The 18350-nt window shown below is 48.1% G+C and overlaps 1 protein-coding gene across 1 annotated transcript in view; it reads left to right on the top strand.

The window, feature by feature from the left end:
* The window catches only part of ALK (ALK receptor tyrosine kinase), a 675158-nt gene that overhangs the window by 645326 nt on the left and 11482 nt on the right, over window positions 1-18350 (top strand). Inside the window, exons 20-26 of the mRNA XM_049651902.1 lie at window positions 749-935; window positions 1638-1728; window positions 1861-1925; window positions 3634-3763; window positions 9327-9424; window positions 13055-13147; window positions 15521-15622. Coding sequence (XP_049507859.1) covers window positions 749-935; window positions 1638-1728; window positions 1861-1925; window positions 3634-3763; window positions 9327-9424; window positions 13055-13147; window positions 15521-15622 — 766 coding nt within the window. The remainder of the gene's footprint in view (window positions 1-748; window positions 936-1637; window positions 1729-1860; window positions 1926-3633; window positions 3764-9326; window positions 9425-13054; window positions 13148-15520; window positions 15623-18350) is intronic.

Raw genomic sequence — 18350 nt, forward strand, 5'->3', positions numbered from 1 at the left:
AAAAAGTTAAAAAAAAAAAATTAAAAAAAAAAAAAAAAAAAAAAGAATGCAGGTCCTCAGGCACCAGCGAGAGACCTCCTCACTCTGTGGCAGTTCTCCCCGTGGCTGGGCAGTTTCCAACTACGGGAAGCATAAGTGATCAAGAGACCCAGATGCACTCTCAAGTCCACTGCCATGTTTGTCCCACCCAGCAACAGGGCTTAGCAGAGATTCTAAGGCAGGCCCATTTCTGGGAGACACAGGACCCCTCTGATGGCTGACTTTGGCTCCAGACCTTTCAGCGGTCTTGCCGAAACCTCTTTAGACTGTGTAGCTGTCCAGGTCTTTACTCACCCTTCCCTCAAGCTCCCACACTTGGGGTCAGTGCCTGATGGCTCTCTCAGCCTTCTCTCCCCTCTTCCTCTCAGCCATTTCCCCTAATGAAATCCTTGCATGTTTAATCCCACCTTGGGTCTGCTTCTCAGAGGACCTCCAACGAATGGGTTTCTGCCCCTGCGTGACACATTAAAACCTTTCCCTTTATATGATTTCAAACTTTACACTAACTTTAAGTGACCTGTCAGTTAAGGGACGCTTTCATATCCATAATCATTTTGTTAGTGTTACTAAGTGCGATGGAAATGTTTAGGTCCCAGAGGAGGAGATGGAGATCCAGGAAGGCTTCCTGGAGGAGGTGGCCTGAGCTAGGCTTCAAGGGCCAGGCTGCCTGGTCCAGGCCACGTTGCAGCCGACCTTCGTCTGTCTGTAGTGTACCGCCGGAAGCACCAGGAGCTGCGAGCCATGCAGATGGAGCTTCAGAGCCCTGAGTACAAGCTAAGCAAGCTTTGCACCTCGACCATCATGACTGACTACAACCCCAACTACTGCTTTGCCGGCAAGACCTCCTCCATCAGTGACCTGAAGGAGGTGCCTCGGAAGAACATCACCCTCATCCGGTGAGTGCCCCACCACTGTCCTCCGGGGTGGTGGGGTGGGGGAGTTCTAGGGGGCTGGATGTCATCCCTGCACCACAGATCTTTCTAGGCACAAGAGGCCAGCAAAGCAACCCCTCGGGGCATTTCCAGCCCTCCCAGAGGGAGAAGGGTTAATGTTTAGGGCCATTTGAGGAGGTATTTAATTGCTTCACATCCTATACATTCATGGCATTTGTACAATGAGAAGACAAGACAGGAGGGAATCAGGGCGTTCCTCAGAATCCACCGAAGCGCTCCTTCCCGAGCCTTCTGTGTCCCTCCCTCCTCTAGGGGAGCACCGTGCCCCTCCTCTGAGCTTCCAGAGCATGCCATGCCTTCCCCCATCATTCACTGAGCTCGCTTTACAGGAGTGTCTGCCCGTGACCTGTCCCTCCCCAGGGATCAGGAGCCTCTCCCCAGGCAGAGCATGTCTTAGTCATTTTTATGACCCTGGCAAATATCAAAAACTCAGTCTTCATTGAGTGAATGGACATTCAACCAGTGTTCTGAATCCTGTTGGAACCTTCCTTGCCAGTTTTCAGATAAAGCAGTAGGAGGCCTGGGATGGTACGGCAAAGCCAGGTCGAGGGTGTTACTCTTAAGCGTGTACGTGACCCCTGCCTCTTGTGTGCCTCTTTCTTATGACCCACCCCCCTGCCTCATCTTGCCTTTTCCTTTGCACAGGGGTCTGGGCCACGGTGCGTTTGGGGAGGTGTATGAAGGTCAGGTGTCTGGAGTGCCCAGTGACCCAAGCCCCCTGCAAGTAGCTGTAAAGGTAAGAGGCAGGCTCCATCACGGGCCTGACCTTGACCAGCAGTCTCTGTGGGCCTCAGCTCTCGCCTGACAGCCTCTCACCCCTGCTGCTCACAGCCTTCTCCCCCTTTCCACCCTCCCCTTCTGTGTCCAGACGCTGCCTGAGGTGTGTTCTGAACAGGATGAACTGGATTTCCTCATGGAAGCCTTGATTATCAGGTAAAGCCACAGAGAGACGCCCCCATCCCTGTTAGACGTTCCTGTCTAACTGTCTCCAAGGGAAACAGCACTGTCCTCCAGCATCCCCTTCCTCTCCACCAGGGGACTCCCTAAAATTCTTGGCACATCTTACCAGAGCCCCAGGTGGTTGTCTGAGGAAAAAAACCTCTGTGGCCTAATAATTCAATAGATATCCCTCTGCCTTCACCTAGCACCCCTGTGTCATCTGTTGGGTTTTTCCCCCTTTTTCTTAATAGAGCATGCTAGTTTTTGACAGTGGGAGATACATTTTCCCTGCAAGTAAGCCTTCCACAAGGCCCTTCACCAATCCCAGCTCTTAGATCTTATGTAAAGGAAGTGCGTCCCTAACATGAGGGAGGGCACCACACCCTGTTGCACACCGGGCTTGCACCCTTCAACATGTGGCTCTGGGGCCCCTCGCTGGGAATCTAAGTGCCCAGAGCTCCAGAGGGCATGCGTTCTGACAGAAGATGGCCTTAACAAGGATGCAGGTGTTTGACCTTGAGATCTGGCCGCGCTCATGGCCTCCTGTTACAATGGAGAGCCTCAAACATCCTGACACATTGGGGTGACCTGGGCCCCCCCCCCTGGGCGAAAGTGGTAGGGGAACAAGGCCAGGGCAGTATGCGATGTGCCTGGAGCCACAGGAGGACGCCACGAGCAGGCTCAGCACCTTGCTTAAAAACTAGCATACTTTGTGATTACACATGTAATCCATGATTATTGAATATAGCTCGGAGAGTATAAGATTATATGGAAGGAGACCCAAATCATTCCATCTCACTGTTGCTGATAACCCATCACTGCTATATTTCAGTGTACAGCCGGGTGTGTGCTTCAGCTCTGCGTGCAGTTCCCACGCGGGGTTCACCAGCCCCACGGCCCCATGTGTCCTAACAGGACCACATTAACAAGAAAACCCAGGGGCACCTGGGTGGCTCAGTCGGTTAAGCTTCTGATTTTGGCTCAGGTCATGATCTTGCGGTTTGTGGGTCTGAGCCCCATGTCGGTCTCTGTGCTGACAGCTCAGAGCCTGAAGCCAACTTCAGATTCTGTGTTTCCCTTTCTCTCTGTCCCTCCCCTGCGCGCTCTCTCTCTCTCTCTCTCTCTCTCAAAAATAAATAAAACATTTAAAAATTTTTTTTCATAAATAAATTTAAAAAAGAAAGAAAGAAAACCCAAATCTTGGGACCTCTTGGCCAGACTTAGCACCTCCCCATGAGCACCCAAGGGGGATGCACATGGCCTTCCTCCTCACTCTCCTTCACATGCGGTCACATGGCAGGGCTTGCTCAGTCCCTGGAGGAAGCAGCTTCTTCAGCTTCTCTGCCTAGGGCTTCTCGAACAACTCACACGTGAATCCTAGCGAGCAGCCCATGCACCAATGTCCAAGACACTGGCTGCTCCCTTGTTCCCCCACCCACCCTACTTCCTTCCTGAGCACCTCTCCAGCCTCCAACCCAACACTCCCATGTGGACTGAACTCCCACCCCGCCCGCTCCCTGGTTCTTCCACCTGCTCAAGGGTGACACTCTCCCCAGCCTCAGCTCATGCTACCCACATTTACAGAATGGACTCACATAATGCAGCTGCTGAAAACATGACTTTGTATCCTGCTTTTCCCACTTAAGATTTTCCCAGACTCAGCTCCGTTAAATTTGGTTACCCCCCCTCCTCTGCTCTGCAGCAAATTCAACCACCAGAACATCGTGCGTTGTATTGGGGTGAGTCTGCAAGCCCTGCCCCGATTTATCCTGCTGGAGCTCATGGCGGGAGGAGACCTCAAGTCCTTCCTCCGGGAGACCCGTCCTCGCCCGGTGAGTGAGAACTGGTCTTTTAGTGGTTGTACCAGGGAATGGAGCAGAGGGTGGAAACAGCAGGAGTGGACAGCCTGAGAAGCAACATACTCAGTGGGACCGAGGGAGTTGGCCTCTGGGCTTGGATCTGGGGGAATGGCCAGGAGAGATTGGACAGAAGGTGGACGATGGCTGAGGCCACCCCTGGGGAACTTGCGCAAGGCTTGTGCAATGGGTCCTCTAGCCTGAATCCATTTTTGTGACCTGTTGACTCTGGAAAACCAAACCAGGGACAAGCACAGAGGGGGACTTTCATGCCAGCCATGTCATTAACTCAACTGATTTGGGGCAGATCATTCTACATCTACTCATTCTGAATCCCACTATCCTCATCGCTTAAGTGGGGATATCCTGACCTTGTAGTTTTACTGTCAAAATAAAATACTTATAAAGTATATTGTGAAATATTTATGAAGGTTCTGCATGTGTGTCATGATTAAGTGGCTGGAGCTTGTAGGTGAGGAAACCTAGATGGACCCCAGGAATGCCATATCCTAGCCCCGCTTGGCCATTAGACAGCGATGTGGCTTCGGACTGTGAACCCCCTAACCTCAGTATCTGCAGGGTGAAATCCAAGGGCTGGACTAGAACATCTCGGAGGTGGGTTCTAAATTAGAAGATGTAGCACACTGGGCACACTCAGAGTCCAGCTGCCCACTCCTGTCCCTGCCAGGGCCTTCAGGAGGCCCTGAGCACCAGGAACTGGAGCAGACCAGACCCCTGAGTTAGGACCCAGCTTCCTCAAGTTGCCGCTGGACCATGAAGACCACAGGGAAGACTTGTATCCTCCCCACTCCCAGGAAAGCAGAAAAAGACAACAGCCACCTTGCTACGAAAAGCCCAGAGCTGAACACTGTGTTCTCAGGTACTCAAACTGGAGGCGGAAACCTTGCAAGTTCACACCTGCTCTAACCCCCACCGACAGTCAGGCTGCATCTAGAAAACCTTTGCCCTGGCAGCCTCCCCATACCGTTCCTGTAAGCCTCTGGGTGACCTGTCTCAGCATCTAAGAAGAATCAGGTCTAACTCCCTGAAAAGATGAGTGTGTGCACCTGAGCACACCTGGTGGGAGAAAGTGGGGGGGGGGGGGCGGAGACCAACCCCCATCTCATAAAAATCCTCATCAGCACTGTCTTCATCTTCCTCATGGTTACCACGTTTCTAAAAAAAAAAAAAAAAAACCCCTATGAAGTAGACGGTGTAGATCTCAGCTTAATTTTACAGATGAGAAAACTGTGGCTCACAGAAGCTATGTGACTTGCTGAGGCCACACAGGAAGTGGAAGAGTTGAGACTAGAACTCAGGACTTGTGACTGGCTCCCCATTCAGTGCTCTCTCCAGCCTATTATGCCGTTCATCTCAGTGCTCCTCTTTGGGAAGCCATGGAGCCAAGATGAGCTCAGGTCGTTGACAGCCAATACCCCCAGCTATGCAGACGTCTGTGCCAGGGTCTGGACACCAGCCTCAAAGGCTTTCCACCACCACTCAGGAAGGCAGAGCCTTCAAGTCCTGTGCTCTGAGATTCTCAGCAGTGCTTTTGGCAGAGGTCAAATAGGGCCACGAAACATCACACTCTGGAAAGAAGCTTAGTTCTGATTTTCCTACTGGACATTCCTGAGGCTTGAGGAGAAGGAGGTATTGTGCATGCAAAGGACAGATGTCCTTGTAAAGGGGATCTGGGACCCCATCACTTGGCAAGCCCAAGGACGTCAGGGATGAGGAGCTTCTGTGTCTCTTGCAGGCAAAGGCATCTTTCTCTCTTTTGATGGTAATGATGATTTGAATATCGTCCCAAAGAGCAAAGGTGCAGTTCATGGGCACCTCCCACCGCTTCCTACCCCCAAGGAAGCTCAGAGCAAGGAACCTGGTGCCAAGTTGTGACCTCTAACTGCAGGCACTGCCAAGGGGATGCCCAAAGCCAGAAGAGGGTCGACTCTAGTTGGGAGAGCTGCTTCTGAGGGTCAGGGTCCCACTCACCAAATCCACTCTTTTAACCCTTGACCCCACTCTTCCTTCATGTGGCTCTCCTTGGCAGCCATGCCCCCAAGCCTTTGAAGCACCCCAATCATCCTGCTCCTCACCTTCATACACACCCACCCATCCCAGGCGAGCTGGTCCCTCCTGAGATGCCTGCCCACGAGAGGTGATTTAAATGTTGGGCTAGAGCCCTCCAGGGTGAGCCCATGCACGTGTTCCTGGCAGCAACTTCCTAGGGGTTGGGGAGATTTGCTGGGCATTGTTACGGATTCTCAGAGCCACAAAATCCAACTGAGCAGAGTAAGGATCAGGTTGACTGTGAGAAAGGAACATGCGTTGTAGTGGACAGAGGGGGCCAAATATCAGTAAGCCCTGTACATGACGAAGAAGGGAAGGATTGGCTAATGGGCATCACAGCTGGAGAAATACACACCCCGAAAGATGGTGGGTTGAGTTGCCACACTTGATGGATTCAAAGGCCTGAGTTACACCTGATTCATTTGTTTGAGCCCCCGAGACTCTCGAGGCTTACCCGATGACCTGCCGTTTGAGGCGCTTGGCCGGGCATCCAGAATCAGACAAGGTCTTGGTCCTGTCTTCCTGCCATCCCTGGGGTTCAGCAGTTCCATAGACTCTTAGGATTGAAGCACCTCAGAGATGGCCCGAGGGACTCCGGCTTCAGATGGACATGAAGTGATGGAACAGATGTACAGACACAGTAGGACAGAACGGATACCCTGGAAACAACCATGTCTGTCATGGAAACAGAATGCATGGGTACAGATGAAAACCTCATTTGGTCCCAGGACCCTGTTTAATGTCAAAATAATTTTACAGGACCAATCTTTATTCAACAAATATTTATTGAGAGTTTAATATATGCCAGATATGGGCTAATAGCTGTCCTTTGGTATCCATTGGTTTAATCAATAACAAGAGAAGCCATTAAGGATTCAGTAATCTCTCAATTAAAGGTGGCAGTCCAGTAACCACAATAGTGTCTGTGCCTGTCCGGAACATGGTGATGCCTCTGGTAATGGCTCTAGAGAATATGCTCAGTACATGGGAGGAGGCTCCCGGAGGTCACAGAACACAGGTGAGAACCTCACAGAACACAGCCTCCCCTTGGCTCCCGGAGGTCACAGAACACAGGTGAGAACCTCTGCTTTGGGCTAATGTCCAGGTGTAAATCTTTGGCTCTGGTGTTGCCATACCGCTGCTGGCTCCAAAATGCTTGAAGGGGCAAGCAGGTGCCAGTGAAGAGTTGGCCACATCAGTGAATCCGTGAAAACAACAACAACAACAAAAACAAAAACCTGATTCCAACTCCTTCTTTGTCCAGATAGATACAAATGCCATTGGACATCCCAGCTATGCTCTGCATTGCTAGTTTCATTATCAGTTTTGGCACAACATCTACACCTCCCCCCAAGTCCCCCCGACACACACGCACGCACATGCACGCACGCACACACATGCACGCACACACACACACATAGGTTGCCAACTATCTGCTCCTGTGCAGACTGATTAGTGGAGCAGTTAATTTGCTCTGAGCAGCCAAGACAGGGAGTTCAGATAAACCTGGCCCATGGGTTAAAGCCTGGGAAGATTTAGTCCCTGCAGCCTGCCAGGCATTTAAGACATCAATGGTCCTGGTATCCTGAGTGATAGGGGCTAAGACAGAAAGAGACTTGGGGGAAGCTATGACCGGTCCTCTTTTATAGGAACAGAACATTTTCCTGAAGAGAAAGAAGATATTTCTAATACTGCAGCAAAATGGATTAATAGTTCCCTTGGAAATATATTACTTTTTTCCCCCAGGAAATGGGGACTGTCTCTCTCACAGTGCCCAGTAGTTCTGATCCTAACAAGGCTCCTAAGAGAAGCCAAACACAAGGACCATTTCCCGAGACCCCCAGTCCCCTCCGTGTAGTAACCCCACCATAATTGCAGATGCCTTTATGAGGGATTCACTCTGTGCCTCTTGCTGTGGGTTCTTAATACCATCTAGTGAAGGTGATAGTGTCGTGCCTCTTTCTCAGACAGGAACACTGGCTTTGAGACAGACAAAGCAATTAGTCCCAGGTCACACAGCCAGTAGGGCACAAGCAGGGATGAAGCCCAGTTCAGCTCGACTGAAATAAGTTGCTCACTGCATTTGTGTGCTGTATTCTGATTCAGTTGGGTACTCTGCACTGTGTCCATGCACACTCCATCCCTTCCCTGACACATGCTCCTACAATCCTGCCTCCCCCAACCCAGATCCTCAAAGCCCAGCTCAGGGCAGTTTTGGCTCCTTCCTATTGGCTGTGTGACCTGGAGTAAGTCACTCAGCCTCTCTGAGCTCTCAGCCTTCTCCTCTTTAATACGGAGATACCCTCTCTTGCCTACCACCACACAGGATGTTGCGTCAAAGGGCGTCAAGTGCGTGGACTTGCTGTATTGCACATAAGGCATTGCCTGATGTGCCACGGGCAGAGGGTATTCCCCTCCCTGCTGTCTCCCCCAGAACTGAAGCATGCCCTAGAGAAGCACAACCCTTCCCTGCCTCCCCTAGACCCATACTATTGTTCCAAGGAGTCCTGCGGAAGCCCTGATCTGTGGCAAAGAAAATCCCAGCCAGCATCTGGGTAAATCATAGACCGCTGTGATCGGCCAACCTACCCCCCGATATTCATCGAGCCACTGTGGTGTCCCGAGCATCGTGCTGCGTACCGTGGAAGTGGATGCTGAAAGCCCTGTCTTGGGGCCCTCAAAGTTTACTTGGGGACATGGTCGAATAAACAGAACAGCAAAGTGAATGTGACACTGCATGACAACGTGCTGCTGCAGACTTCGTGGATTTAGGAATTAAAAGAGACACCATGATGGGAATTCGACCTTCAGAAAAGACTTCTGGGTGCTCAGCAAGGCTGTCCGGGAAGCGGAGACGAGCTCACCCCCGGGGGTGGGATGACGTCTTTTTGTGCACAAAAGACTCCATACCGAAGAGCTTGAGATCGCCCTTCAACTGCCCAGCATTTCCTGCAAGCTTGTCCTTTTCAATCCACTTTAGGTCCAGATCTTCTTGGAGAAGATTAGTTTTTTTTAATACTTTTAAACATTTCAATAGAGCATTTTAAAAACATTAGCTCCCTTGATTTCCTCACAGGTTTGTTTATAAGCTGGGGGGACTCGAAGGTGGGTGAAGATTGAGGTGGAAGTTTGCAGACTACATGAACAGGGGAACCCGCCCCATCCTGGGCTGCTGCAGCTGAGGGCGCTCAGCCCTGGTGGCGCACTGCACTGACCTGGGGTGGGGGAGGGGGTGCTGTGAAGGCTGCAAACGCTACACCCACCCAGGGAGGCTGATTCATTGGTCTGGGGTGAGGCCCCGGCATCTGTGTTTGTTTAAAGCCGCCAGGTGATATCTGATGTGCGGCCAGGCTGAGACCCAGCTGGGCAGCGTGTCCGTCTTTGCTCCTTGCCAGCACCTGAAGCCCATATTTCAGATCTTCTCTCCCCACGAATCTCTTGGCAGTGGATCGCTTCTGTCTCCCCACAGAACCAGCCCTCCTCCCTGGCCATGCTGGACCTTCTGCACGTGGCTCGGGACATCGCCTGTGGCTGTCAGTATTTGGAGGAAAATCACTTCATCCACCGGTGAGTCGAAGTGACCTCGGTCTTCCCTCTGCCTTCTTTCCGTATACTTCCCTACGTGTCTCAAGGGCCCAGATCCCCCACTTCAGAGTAGAGTGGTGGGTGTCTCTCCAGACTTGTTCAGATGACTCAGAATCGTCTTTTTTTTTTAACATTTTTTTAAAGTTTATTTATTGATTTTGAGAGAGAGAGAGAGAGTGTGTGAGGGGGCAGAGAGAGGGAGAGAATCCCAAGCAGGCTCCGTGCTGTCAACACACAGTCCTATGCAGGGCTCGAACCCATGAACCATGGGATCGTGACCCCAGCAGAAATCAAGAGTCGGGCACTCAACCAACTGAGCCACCCAGGTGCCCCAGCCTCACTTGTCTTTAAGACAACTACTTACTCTCTCAGGGCTTCATCTGCCCCATATGTAAAATAGGTATCATAAAATATCCACACCAGCACTGGAGACCTAGCTGAGCAGTCCTTGACCTCCTGCGAGGACTCCTGTCTGTATCTCACAGCCCTCTATCACATTAGTGTGTCCCCCATCTAGAAAACCTGCCTCTTTAAGGGAAGTTAAAGGAGTTCATAGTTTCACATATTTGACTATCGGTAGCTCAAGGGCAAGGACCCTGTTTTATTCATCTTCATAGCCCTGGTGTATCGTGGGGCACAATTAATGTCTGTTGGATACCTAAACTTTTTCCAAAATACTTATTCTGAAATGAAGCATAATGTTTCTTTTCTTTGCCTCCATAGTTCATTTCATCTACTGTCTATGACCCTTACGTTTAAATCGTGTTTGACTGGGACATCAAATCCACATGTAGTGCTATAGACATGATAGAGCCTACATATTTCTTTCCAGGCGACGTTGATGACTTTCCCAGCTGACACCTTGATTCTGAAATCTGAAAAGTCAAATAGATTGTTAGGCTCTTTGCAAAGCTCCTCCCAATGATACACTTCTCGACTGGTAAATATCCTCCTGGTGAACTATCAATCACTTTTTAACCCATGTCTTCAAAGAGTATAACACATGTGTGTAATAGTTAATACGTAAAGTACAAAGCAGGAAATGCGAGAAGCTGTATGAATTCAGAAATGGAAAAGCAGTTAGGCAGATAGCAAGCCCTGCTTTTTGCCCTAATAAAAATGGAGACATTAAAGATCAAGAAATGTGCTCACCCAGGCTCCCAAAGTCATTCCTAAAACAAGGCAATAAATGCTCACACCAGCTTATCCTTTTACTGTCCCTCCATCATTTTGGTCTTCAGATCTTCATCTTAATTCTAACTCTGTCCAACTTGCAGGATTTGTGCTTGATAGAAATAACAGGAGTGCAAAAGGGGCTGGGACCAATCCTTCGTGTTCCCTCCAAAGCTACACCCTTTGCTTCAAAGTGCAGGGCAGTCTTGCCCTGCGTTGTGCCCAGAACTTTCCATAAATCTCAGTTCTGGACTTTATTGCTATTCAGACAAGACAAGGTCGTACTCTTTTTAGAATTCATCCCTAGCTAGAGCCATCTTTCCACCTGTTGTCTGTGTTCTCTAAGTCTGGACTCATCGGACAGTAAGCTGTGCAATCACCTTGGTGACTGCGGATACCTGCCTTCCCTTCTTACTGAGATCATTTCTGCTTTTTCATCTCCACCCCGTGTCATTCACCCAGTATCCAGATTCTCTGGCTTAGAGATCACATCCTTCTTTCCCCTGACGTTTTGAAATCTGCTTTCCTCAAGCCGTGATATATTTCGACTATATCCAGCATTCTGTCATTATAGATAATAAGATAACAGGACCACATTCTCTCAAGAGTCCTACCACTTCCACATCTGTAAATAGCTACCAAAGGTCAGAATTAGATCCCAGGGTAATAGTTTGTTGCTGCTCTTATCGTTTTTGAGGAATGGAATTGTCAAAGATCAAATCAGAAATGTATCAGATGGTCTGCTTTATAAGCAAAAGGCAACTTCTAATAGAAATTGTCCATCTCGATCAAAGTTTTTCTTCTGGGGTAACTGGCATTAGGAAGGCGTCTTTTGTACTTCCTCGCTGGCTATGGGCTCTGTGGCACACTCCTACAGCAGTGTGACCTCTTATCCTCTCTCCTCCACCGACATCTGCCTCAAGATTCACAGGCTCCCATGCATGCACACCTTCTGCATTCAGAGAGGAACTCCTTCCCCCAGATTCTCACGCTCCCATTTTTCTATTAGATCTGTTTCCTTTGGACATGGTTTATTGCCATTTCAAGAATTATGGGTCATTCTACCAATTCATGGCATGTTCTATGATATCACATTCACTTTCTTGCCGTTAAATTCAAAATCACTTTTTTAAGCAACCATTTCACGCACATCAGCGTAAAGACCTTCCTGGAGATATAAATATTGTTCCTGTTCTACTTCAGTCTATTTTCCTTGAGAAGCAATGGCTATATATCCTACTATTTTTCTTCTTTTTGATGTCATATATGTTATGCTTTTATAGTTTTATTAGGGCATTTGATGCGCTATTGCTCCTCGAAATTCAACTTAAACCTTCGGCATCAGGTCAGTGGCATTAACAACATCCATCTCCCACTCCAACCCATTGTTCTGGTATCTTAAGTGTCCTGATGACCCCCAGTCCTGGTCCTGTTTATTTTCCATGTCCTTATTTCTCAACCAAAGATCAGGACCTTTGGGAAACCAGTTGAAATTATGGAAGCACTACCTGTACTGCCTGAGAAGTACTCTTTTTTTTTTTTTCTGTCCGGGACTTTAATATTATGAGAGGCCCATTCCAGACTTCTTCTGGATGCATCCTTCATTCCCACGCTCACGTCAAGAATGGGTAAGCAGTCAGCAAGTAGATGCTGATGAGCCTTGGAAAGCTTTGATCATGCCTTATAGGCATGCCACAGGAAAGCAGGCCATCTGGTATACAACAGCAAAGAAGACATGCTAACTTTATAACTTGAAAGAAAAGATTCTTCAGCCACAGAGCTGTGATGCACATAGCTTAGCAAAGGCTTTAGTGACAATCATGGACGTGAGAACAATAGTAGCTTCTTAAAAAAAAAAAGAAAGAAAGAAAGAAAAGAAAACTAGAATTACTTAGGAATACCTTGACCTGCTTGAATTTGGTGTCATGGAAGTCCTGCTGTCCCAGCACAATCCTTGAGACAACTGGCAGACTCCAACAGCAATCTGTACAAAACAATAGCCTAAGGCCAAATGGCATTTCTTACGTCCCTCTATTATTTTCTTTTAGCTTACATTTTTTACCCAAATGAGAACAATAATAGCACCCTGTATCTTATCGGGTTGTTGTGATAATTACCCATGAAGCACTTAGAACAATGCTTGGTACAGAGCAAGAGGCCAATAAATTCTAGTTCCTATTATCGTTACTTTCATTATTATTCTCCCATTAGACATTTTCAATCATCTCCCCTGTTCCGTTTCCATTTCCCTGGTAGTTCTGAGGGTGGAATTGTACAGCTATTTCTTTCATACTGAGGTAGAAGTAGCAAAGGAAATACAGGGCAGAGAGGGAACTATTTGAACTCAGATTGCAGGTGGAAGTCCTTATGATGGATATCACGTTTATCTTCCCAGAAATAAATTCGGAAGTACATTTTCTTCTTCATTTTTCTTTCTAGGGACATTGCTGCCAGGAATTGCCTCTTGACGTGTCCAGGCCCTGGCCGAGTGGCCAAGATCGGAGACTTTGGAATGGCCCGAGACATCTACAGGTGAGCAAAGATTGCTGTCACCCATCCAAGCCCCATCCCCTCAAGAGGATGGGACGTCGCTGCTCGTGCTTGCGCTGGTACCCTGTCAACTGGCCACCTAACATTTCCTTGAGTCCCTGTCCAGGACATACGAAATCTTAATTAGGGCCCATGCCTGGCGGTCTAATTCTAGGATCGCTGACTACAGTCACTGACACCACATTCTTTCTGGTTCCAACTCTCATTAATCCCAGGATGTTCTCAGACACAGAATAACCTGCATACTTGATATGGAAAATGTTCTCAATAAACTTTTACTTAACCCCTTTCCTCACTAGCAGGGAATTCCAAATGGACTTGGCTTCCATCGCCCCAGGCAGGAGCACCCCAGAACTGACAACATAACGGGCAAGCTCACTGGTCTTCTCCACCCACTCTGGGAGCCACGGGAGGGTGCCTAGTTTAGCTTCATTTCTTTATCCCTGCCATATTCTCAAGGGTACATTAAAAAAAAATAAAATAATTTTTGTAATTAAACAAAAATCTTCAATTGTACTTTAACTTACTCTTCTCTTCCCAACTCCCAGGTTCACTTCTGTCTGATTATTTACAACCGTGACTTGCTCGGTGAGCTGAGAAAGTCACTCCTTCGCATGGTCACTAATGACGCCCTCCCTGACCCAGGGGAAGAGTGAGGAGAGATGGTCACTTAGAGTTTTCACTCTTTGAAGAGTAAGGGCCTCCCCACCCCGCCCCCGCAGGCCCCCGTAGAACTGATAATCATCAACATGGGTGGGAATGCTGATGCCACCCCCTTCCTGCAGGAGAGAAGTGCAGGGAGGACTGGGTGCTCCACTCTCTCTTCTCCCAGCTCTCAGAGTCTCAGCATTCCTCTGCCTCCTTTCTCAGAATGCCCGGAAAGCCCATGGTTTCAGATACCAGTGTCGCAGCATGACTTAGCGAGCCCATCGGTGATGGGCGCCTCCTCTCCATCCCCACTAGCCCTGACAGCTCCCTGTCCCCAGGCTTCACCACCCCAACTTGCCCACAGCCCCGCTGTTCCCATCAGCCCCGCTAGGAAACTTCCTGTGCCTTGCCCCTGCCCCTGTGGCACTGAGCTACATGCACACTTACATCCTCATATGCATTGTCTACACCGCAGTTGTCTATGTGTCTCTTTCTTCCACTAAACTGTACCCTTGGACGAGACGGACTATGACTTCTGTCTTCAGCACATGGCAGAGTAAATAGTACAGGAATCCCCCCTTATCTGCGGTTTCTCTTTCCCCAGTTTCAGTTACTTGCGGTCCCCTGTGTGGTCTGGAGGCAGATGACCCTCCTCCCGACACACCACCAGAAGGTTACTAATAGCCTAACTTTACGTCACAGTGCCTGTGTCACTCACCTCACTTCATCGCACCACGTAGGCCTTTTATCATCTCACATCATCACAAGAAGTAGGGTGAGTACAGTACAGTAAGATGTTTTGAGAGAGACAGAGAGACCCCATTCACCTAACTTTTATTATGGCATGTTGTTGTATTTATTCCATTTTGTTATTGGTTATTGTTGTTCATCTCTCACTGTGCCTGATTTATAAATTGAACTTTATCATAGGTACATATATATAAGAAAAAACGTGGTAGATAGAAGGTTAGGTACTATCTGTGGTTTCAGGCATCCACTGGGGGTCTTTGAGTATGTCCCCCATGCGTAAGGGGAGACCACTGTACATGTTTATTGAAGTAATTAATCTAAGCAGCTACAGGGGAGCTGCCTCCAAAGGTATGAGTTAATTGATCAGTCTTTGTCAGTGACGTCATTAACGCAGCTCATGATAAAAACCAATCAACTAACTCATGCCTTTGAAGCCAGCTCCACCCCCAGCCCTGGGCTCTCCTGCCGAGGGTGCTGTGGGAGGCAGCTTCCCTCCAGCTGCCTTGACCCTCTGTTGAGCACCCATATTGAAACTAAATGCTGCATGAGCGTCAGGAAGGATCCAAAGTGAACACGACACAGGCCCTGCTCTCAGCTCCCCCAGGCTGGGTCTCCGATTACTGCAGACCATCAGGAAGCAGGCTGTACTTACAAGGCTGGAGTACTGTGATTCATTGTGAGTTATAATCCACAAAACCCATCGGGGAAATCTAACCATCTGCTACTGGATATTTTAGTCATTGCATAGATCTTCGCTTTCATGCCTCCAGCGAGCTGCCTCCTATTAAATGACACCAAAGTTCTTAACTTAATTTTAAACGATCTGTGTTCCCCTGCTCTCCTCCTGAACCGCAGGAAGGCCTCGTTAGTTTCAATCCTGTGATGGCTACAGCTTGTTGTTGCCTGGCCACTCAGGGACACCTCCAGAACCAAGTCTGGGTTTCCTCTTCCCCACAGAGCGAGCTACTACCGAAAGGGAGGCTGTGCGATGCTGCCGGTCAAATGGATGCCTCCAGAAGCCTTCATGGAAGGAATATTTACTTCTAAAACAGACACGTGGTGAGTCTTTCTGTTGCCTTCCTGTGGGTCTCACTGTGGGCCTTACTGGTAGCACTCTTGGGCCACAGGATCCCAAGCTCTCACGGGGAAGGGGGAGAGGAGACGAGCCAACACACCTCTACAACAGGGGCTGTCAAATGTTGGCATGTATCAGAATCGGCAGAAAGGCTGGTAGAGCACAGGTTACTCTCCCTACCCTGAAATCTTATGGATCACTGAGAATTTGCATTCCTACCAAGTTTCCAGGTAATGCTGATGCCACTGGCTGGGGACTACACAGTGAGAGGCACATGTGATTTGTTTTTTCCACATACCTATGAAGTTGGGTTTCTTTCAGGAATGTGACATTGAGTTAACATTAGAAAAATTGATCAGTGAAATCCTCCCCATTAACAGAAGGATAAAAGAAAATAATTATCAGCACAAAAGTGCTGCAGGTTACAGTGGTGTTGAGACCCCTTGTGCAGTTAAAAATACGTTTGGAAAACACTGTACATTAGATCTCCAGAACTTTTTCATCCTGCATAACTGAAACTTTGTGCTCCTGACCAACATCTCCCATTTCCTCCTTCCTCCTACCTCTGGCAACCATCTACCCTCTGCATCTATGGTCCCACTTTTAAGTGAGATCGTGCGGTATGTGTCTTTCTGCGTCAGGCTCATTTGACTTAACATCAGGTTCTACAGGTTTATCTATGATGTCACAAATGGCAGGATGTTCTTCTTTTTTAAAGCTGAATAATATTCCATTGTATATAAACATGCCACATTTTCCTTACCATTCATCTGTCAATGGATATTTAGGTTGTTTGCACATCTTGGCTATTATGAATAATGCTGCAGTGAATTTAAGAGTGCAGATATCTCTTTGATACACTGATTTTATTTCCATTGGCTATATACCCAGAAGTGGGACAGCTGGATCTTTCTTTTTGTTTCTTCTTTCTCTTAAACTTTATTTATTTATTTTGAGGGGGGTGGAGAGGGAGGTACAGAGAGAGGGAGAGAGAGAATTCCAAGCAGACTCTACACTGTCAGTGCACAGCCTGACATGGGGCTTGATCTCACAAACAGTGAGATCATGACCTGAGCCAAAATCAAGAGTCAGACACTTAACCGACTGAACTGGGATAGCTGGATATTAAGGTAGCTCTTTTTTTAATTTTTTAGGAAATCTCTGTACTTTTTTACACAAAGTTTATAAGAGCAACACATAATTTTAAATGGAGGATTAAACCTGTGTTCCCTGCCGAAATACACACACAAACACACACACACACACACACACACACCATTAAAGGGAGTCTTTTTAGTTGTATAAAAATCCCCAAGGATAAAAATGACAACAATGACAATATTTTGGAAACTGGGAAGTTTATGGACAAGTGGTACCTTACTTAGGACACCAGAAAGTTGATAACTAGGTCCAGAAGCAACCTGGTTCACTCTGCCCAAGAGCCCAAGAAAGGCCCAGAAAGTAAAGGTGTCAGGCACCCCTGGAAGTAGAGGTGCAGCAGATAGGAAAATCAGTGACAGATATATTTAAAAAGTAACCAGAGTCGTGGCCCATTCCCTCACCGCCTATCACTCCCCTGCCATAACACAAGACCGGCAGTTCCTTCTGTAAAGAGATTGAATTAAGTCTTTCTGGTCTTAGGGACATTGGACATCACTGAGGATGAATTCCCTACTATAAACAGGAATATATATATCCCTGTTTATAGGTATGTATGTGTATATACATATATATACTTAAGTCTACCTACTTAAGTTTATTAAGTCTACTTACTTAAAAATGTATCCCCCCTTGGCGTGCCTGGGTGGCTCAGCTGGTTAAGCATCTGACTCTTGATTTTGGCTCAGGTCATGATCCTGGGGTCATGGGATTAAGTCCCACGTTGGACTCTGCACTAAGCATGGAGCCTGCTTAAGATATTCTCTCTCTCTCTCTCTCTCTCTCTCTCTCTCTCTCTCCCCACTCTTCCTGACTTGTGCTCTCGCTATCTCTAAAATTAAAAAAAAATAGGGGGGCGCCTGGGTGGCTCAGTTCGTTGAGCGTCCAACTTCGGCTGAGGTCATGATCTTGCAGTTCATGAGTTCGAGCCCCATGTTGGGCTCTGTGTTGACAGCTCAGAGCCTGGAGCCTGCTTCAGAGTCTGTGTCTCCCTCTCTCTCTGCCCCCTGCCCCCATTCATGCTCTGTCTCTCTCTCTCAAAAATAAATAAACGTTAAAAAAAATTAAAAATAAAATAAGATAAATGTATGCACCCTTCTTCCCCTCAGTGACAGGAACATGGCAGAAGGTAGGAGTTGACCAAAGGGTTCCTCATTGGAGGAGCTGACCAATGAAGAGAGAAATTCCAGATGCTCCAAGTGGCAATAGTCTAAACAATGGTGATCCAAAGGCCCTCATCCCAGAAACCTGTAATTGATACCCATGTAAGGAAAAAAGAGCCTTTGCAGACGTGATTGATTGAGGATCTTGAGGTGGGACAGTCATCCTGGATTATGTGGGTGGACCCTAAATGCCATCACAAGGGTCCTCATAAGAGGCAAGCCGAGGGAGATGCCACACACAGAGAGGAGGAGGCAATGTGAGCACAGATAGAGGTGGAAGATATGTGACCACAAGTCAAAGAATTCTGACAGCCTCCAGAAGCCAGAAGAGGCAAGGAACAGATTCTCCCCTAGAGCCTCCGGAGGGGGTGTGGCTCTGCAGACACCATGA

This window comes from Panthera uncia (genome assembly GCF_023721935.1).
Source record: "Panthera uncia isolate 11264 chromosome A3 unlocalized genomic scaffold, Puncia_PCG_1.0 HiC_scaffold_12, whole genome shotgun sequence".
NCBI classification, from domain to species: domain Eukaryota; kingdom Metazoa; phylum Chordata; class Mammalia; order Carnivora; family Felidae; genus Panthera; species Panthera uncia.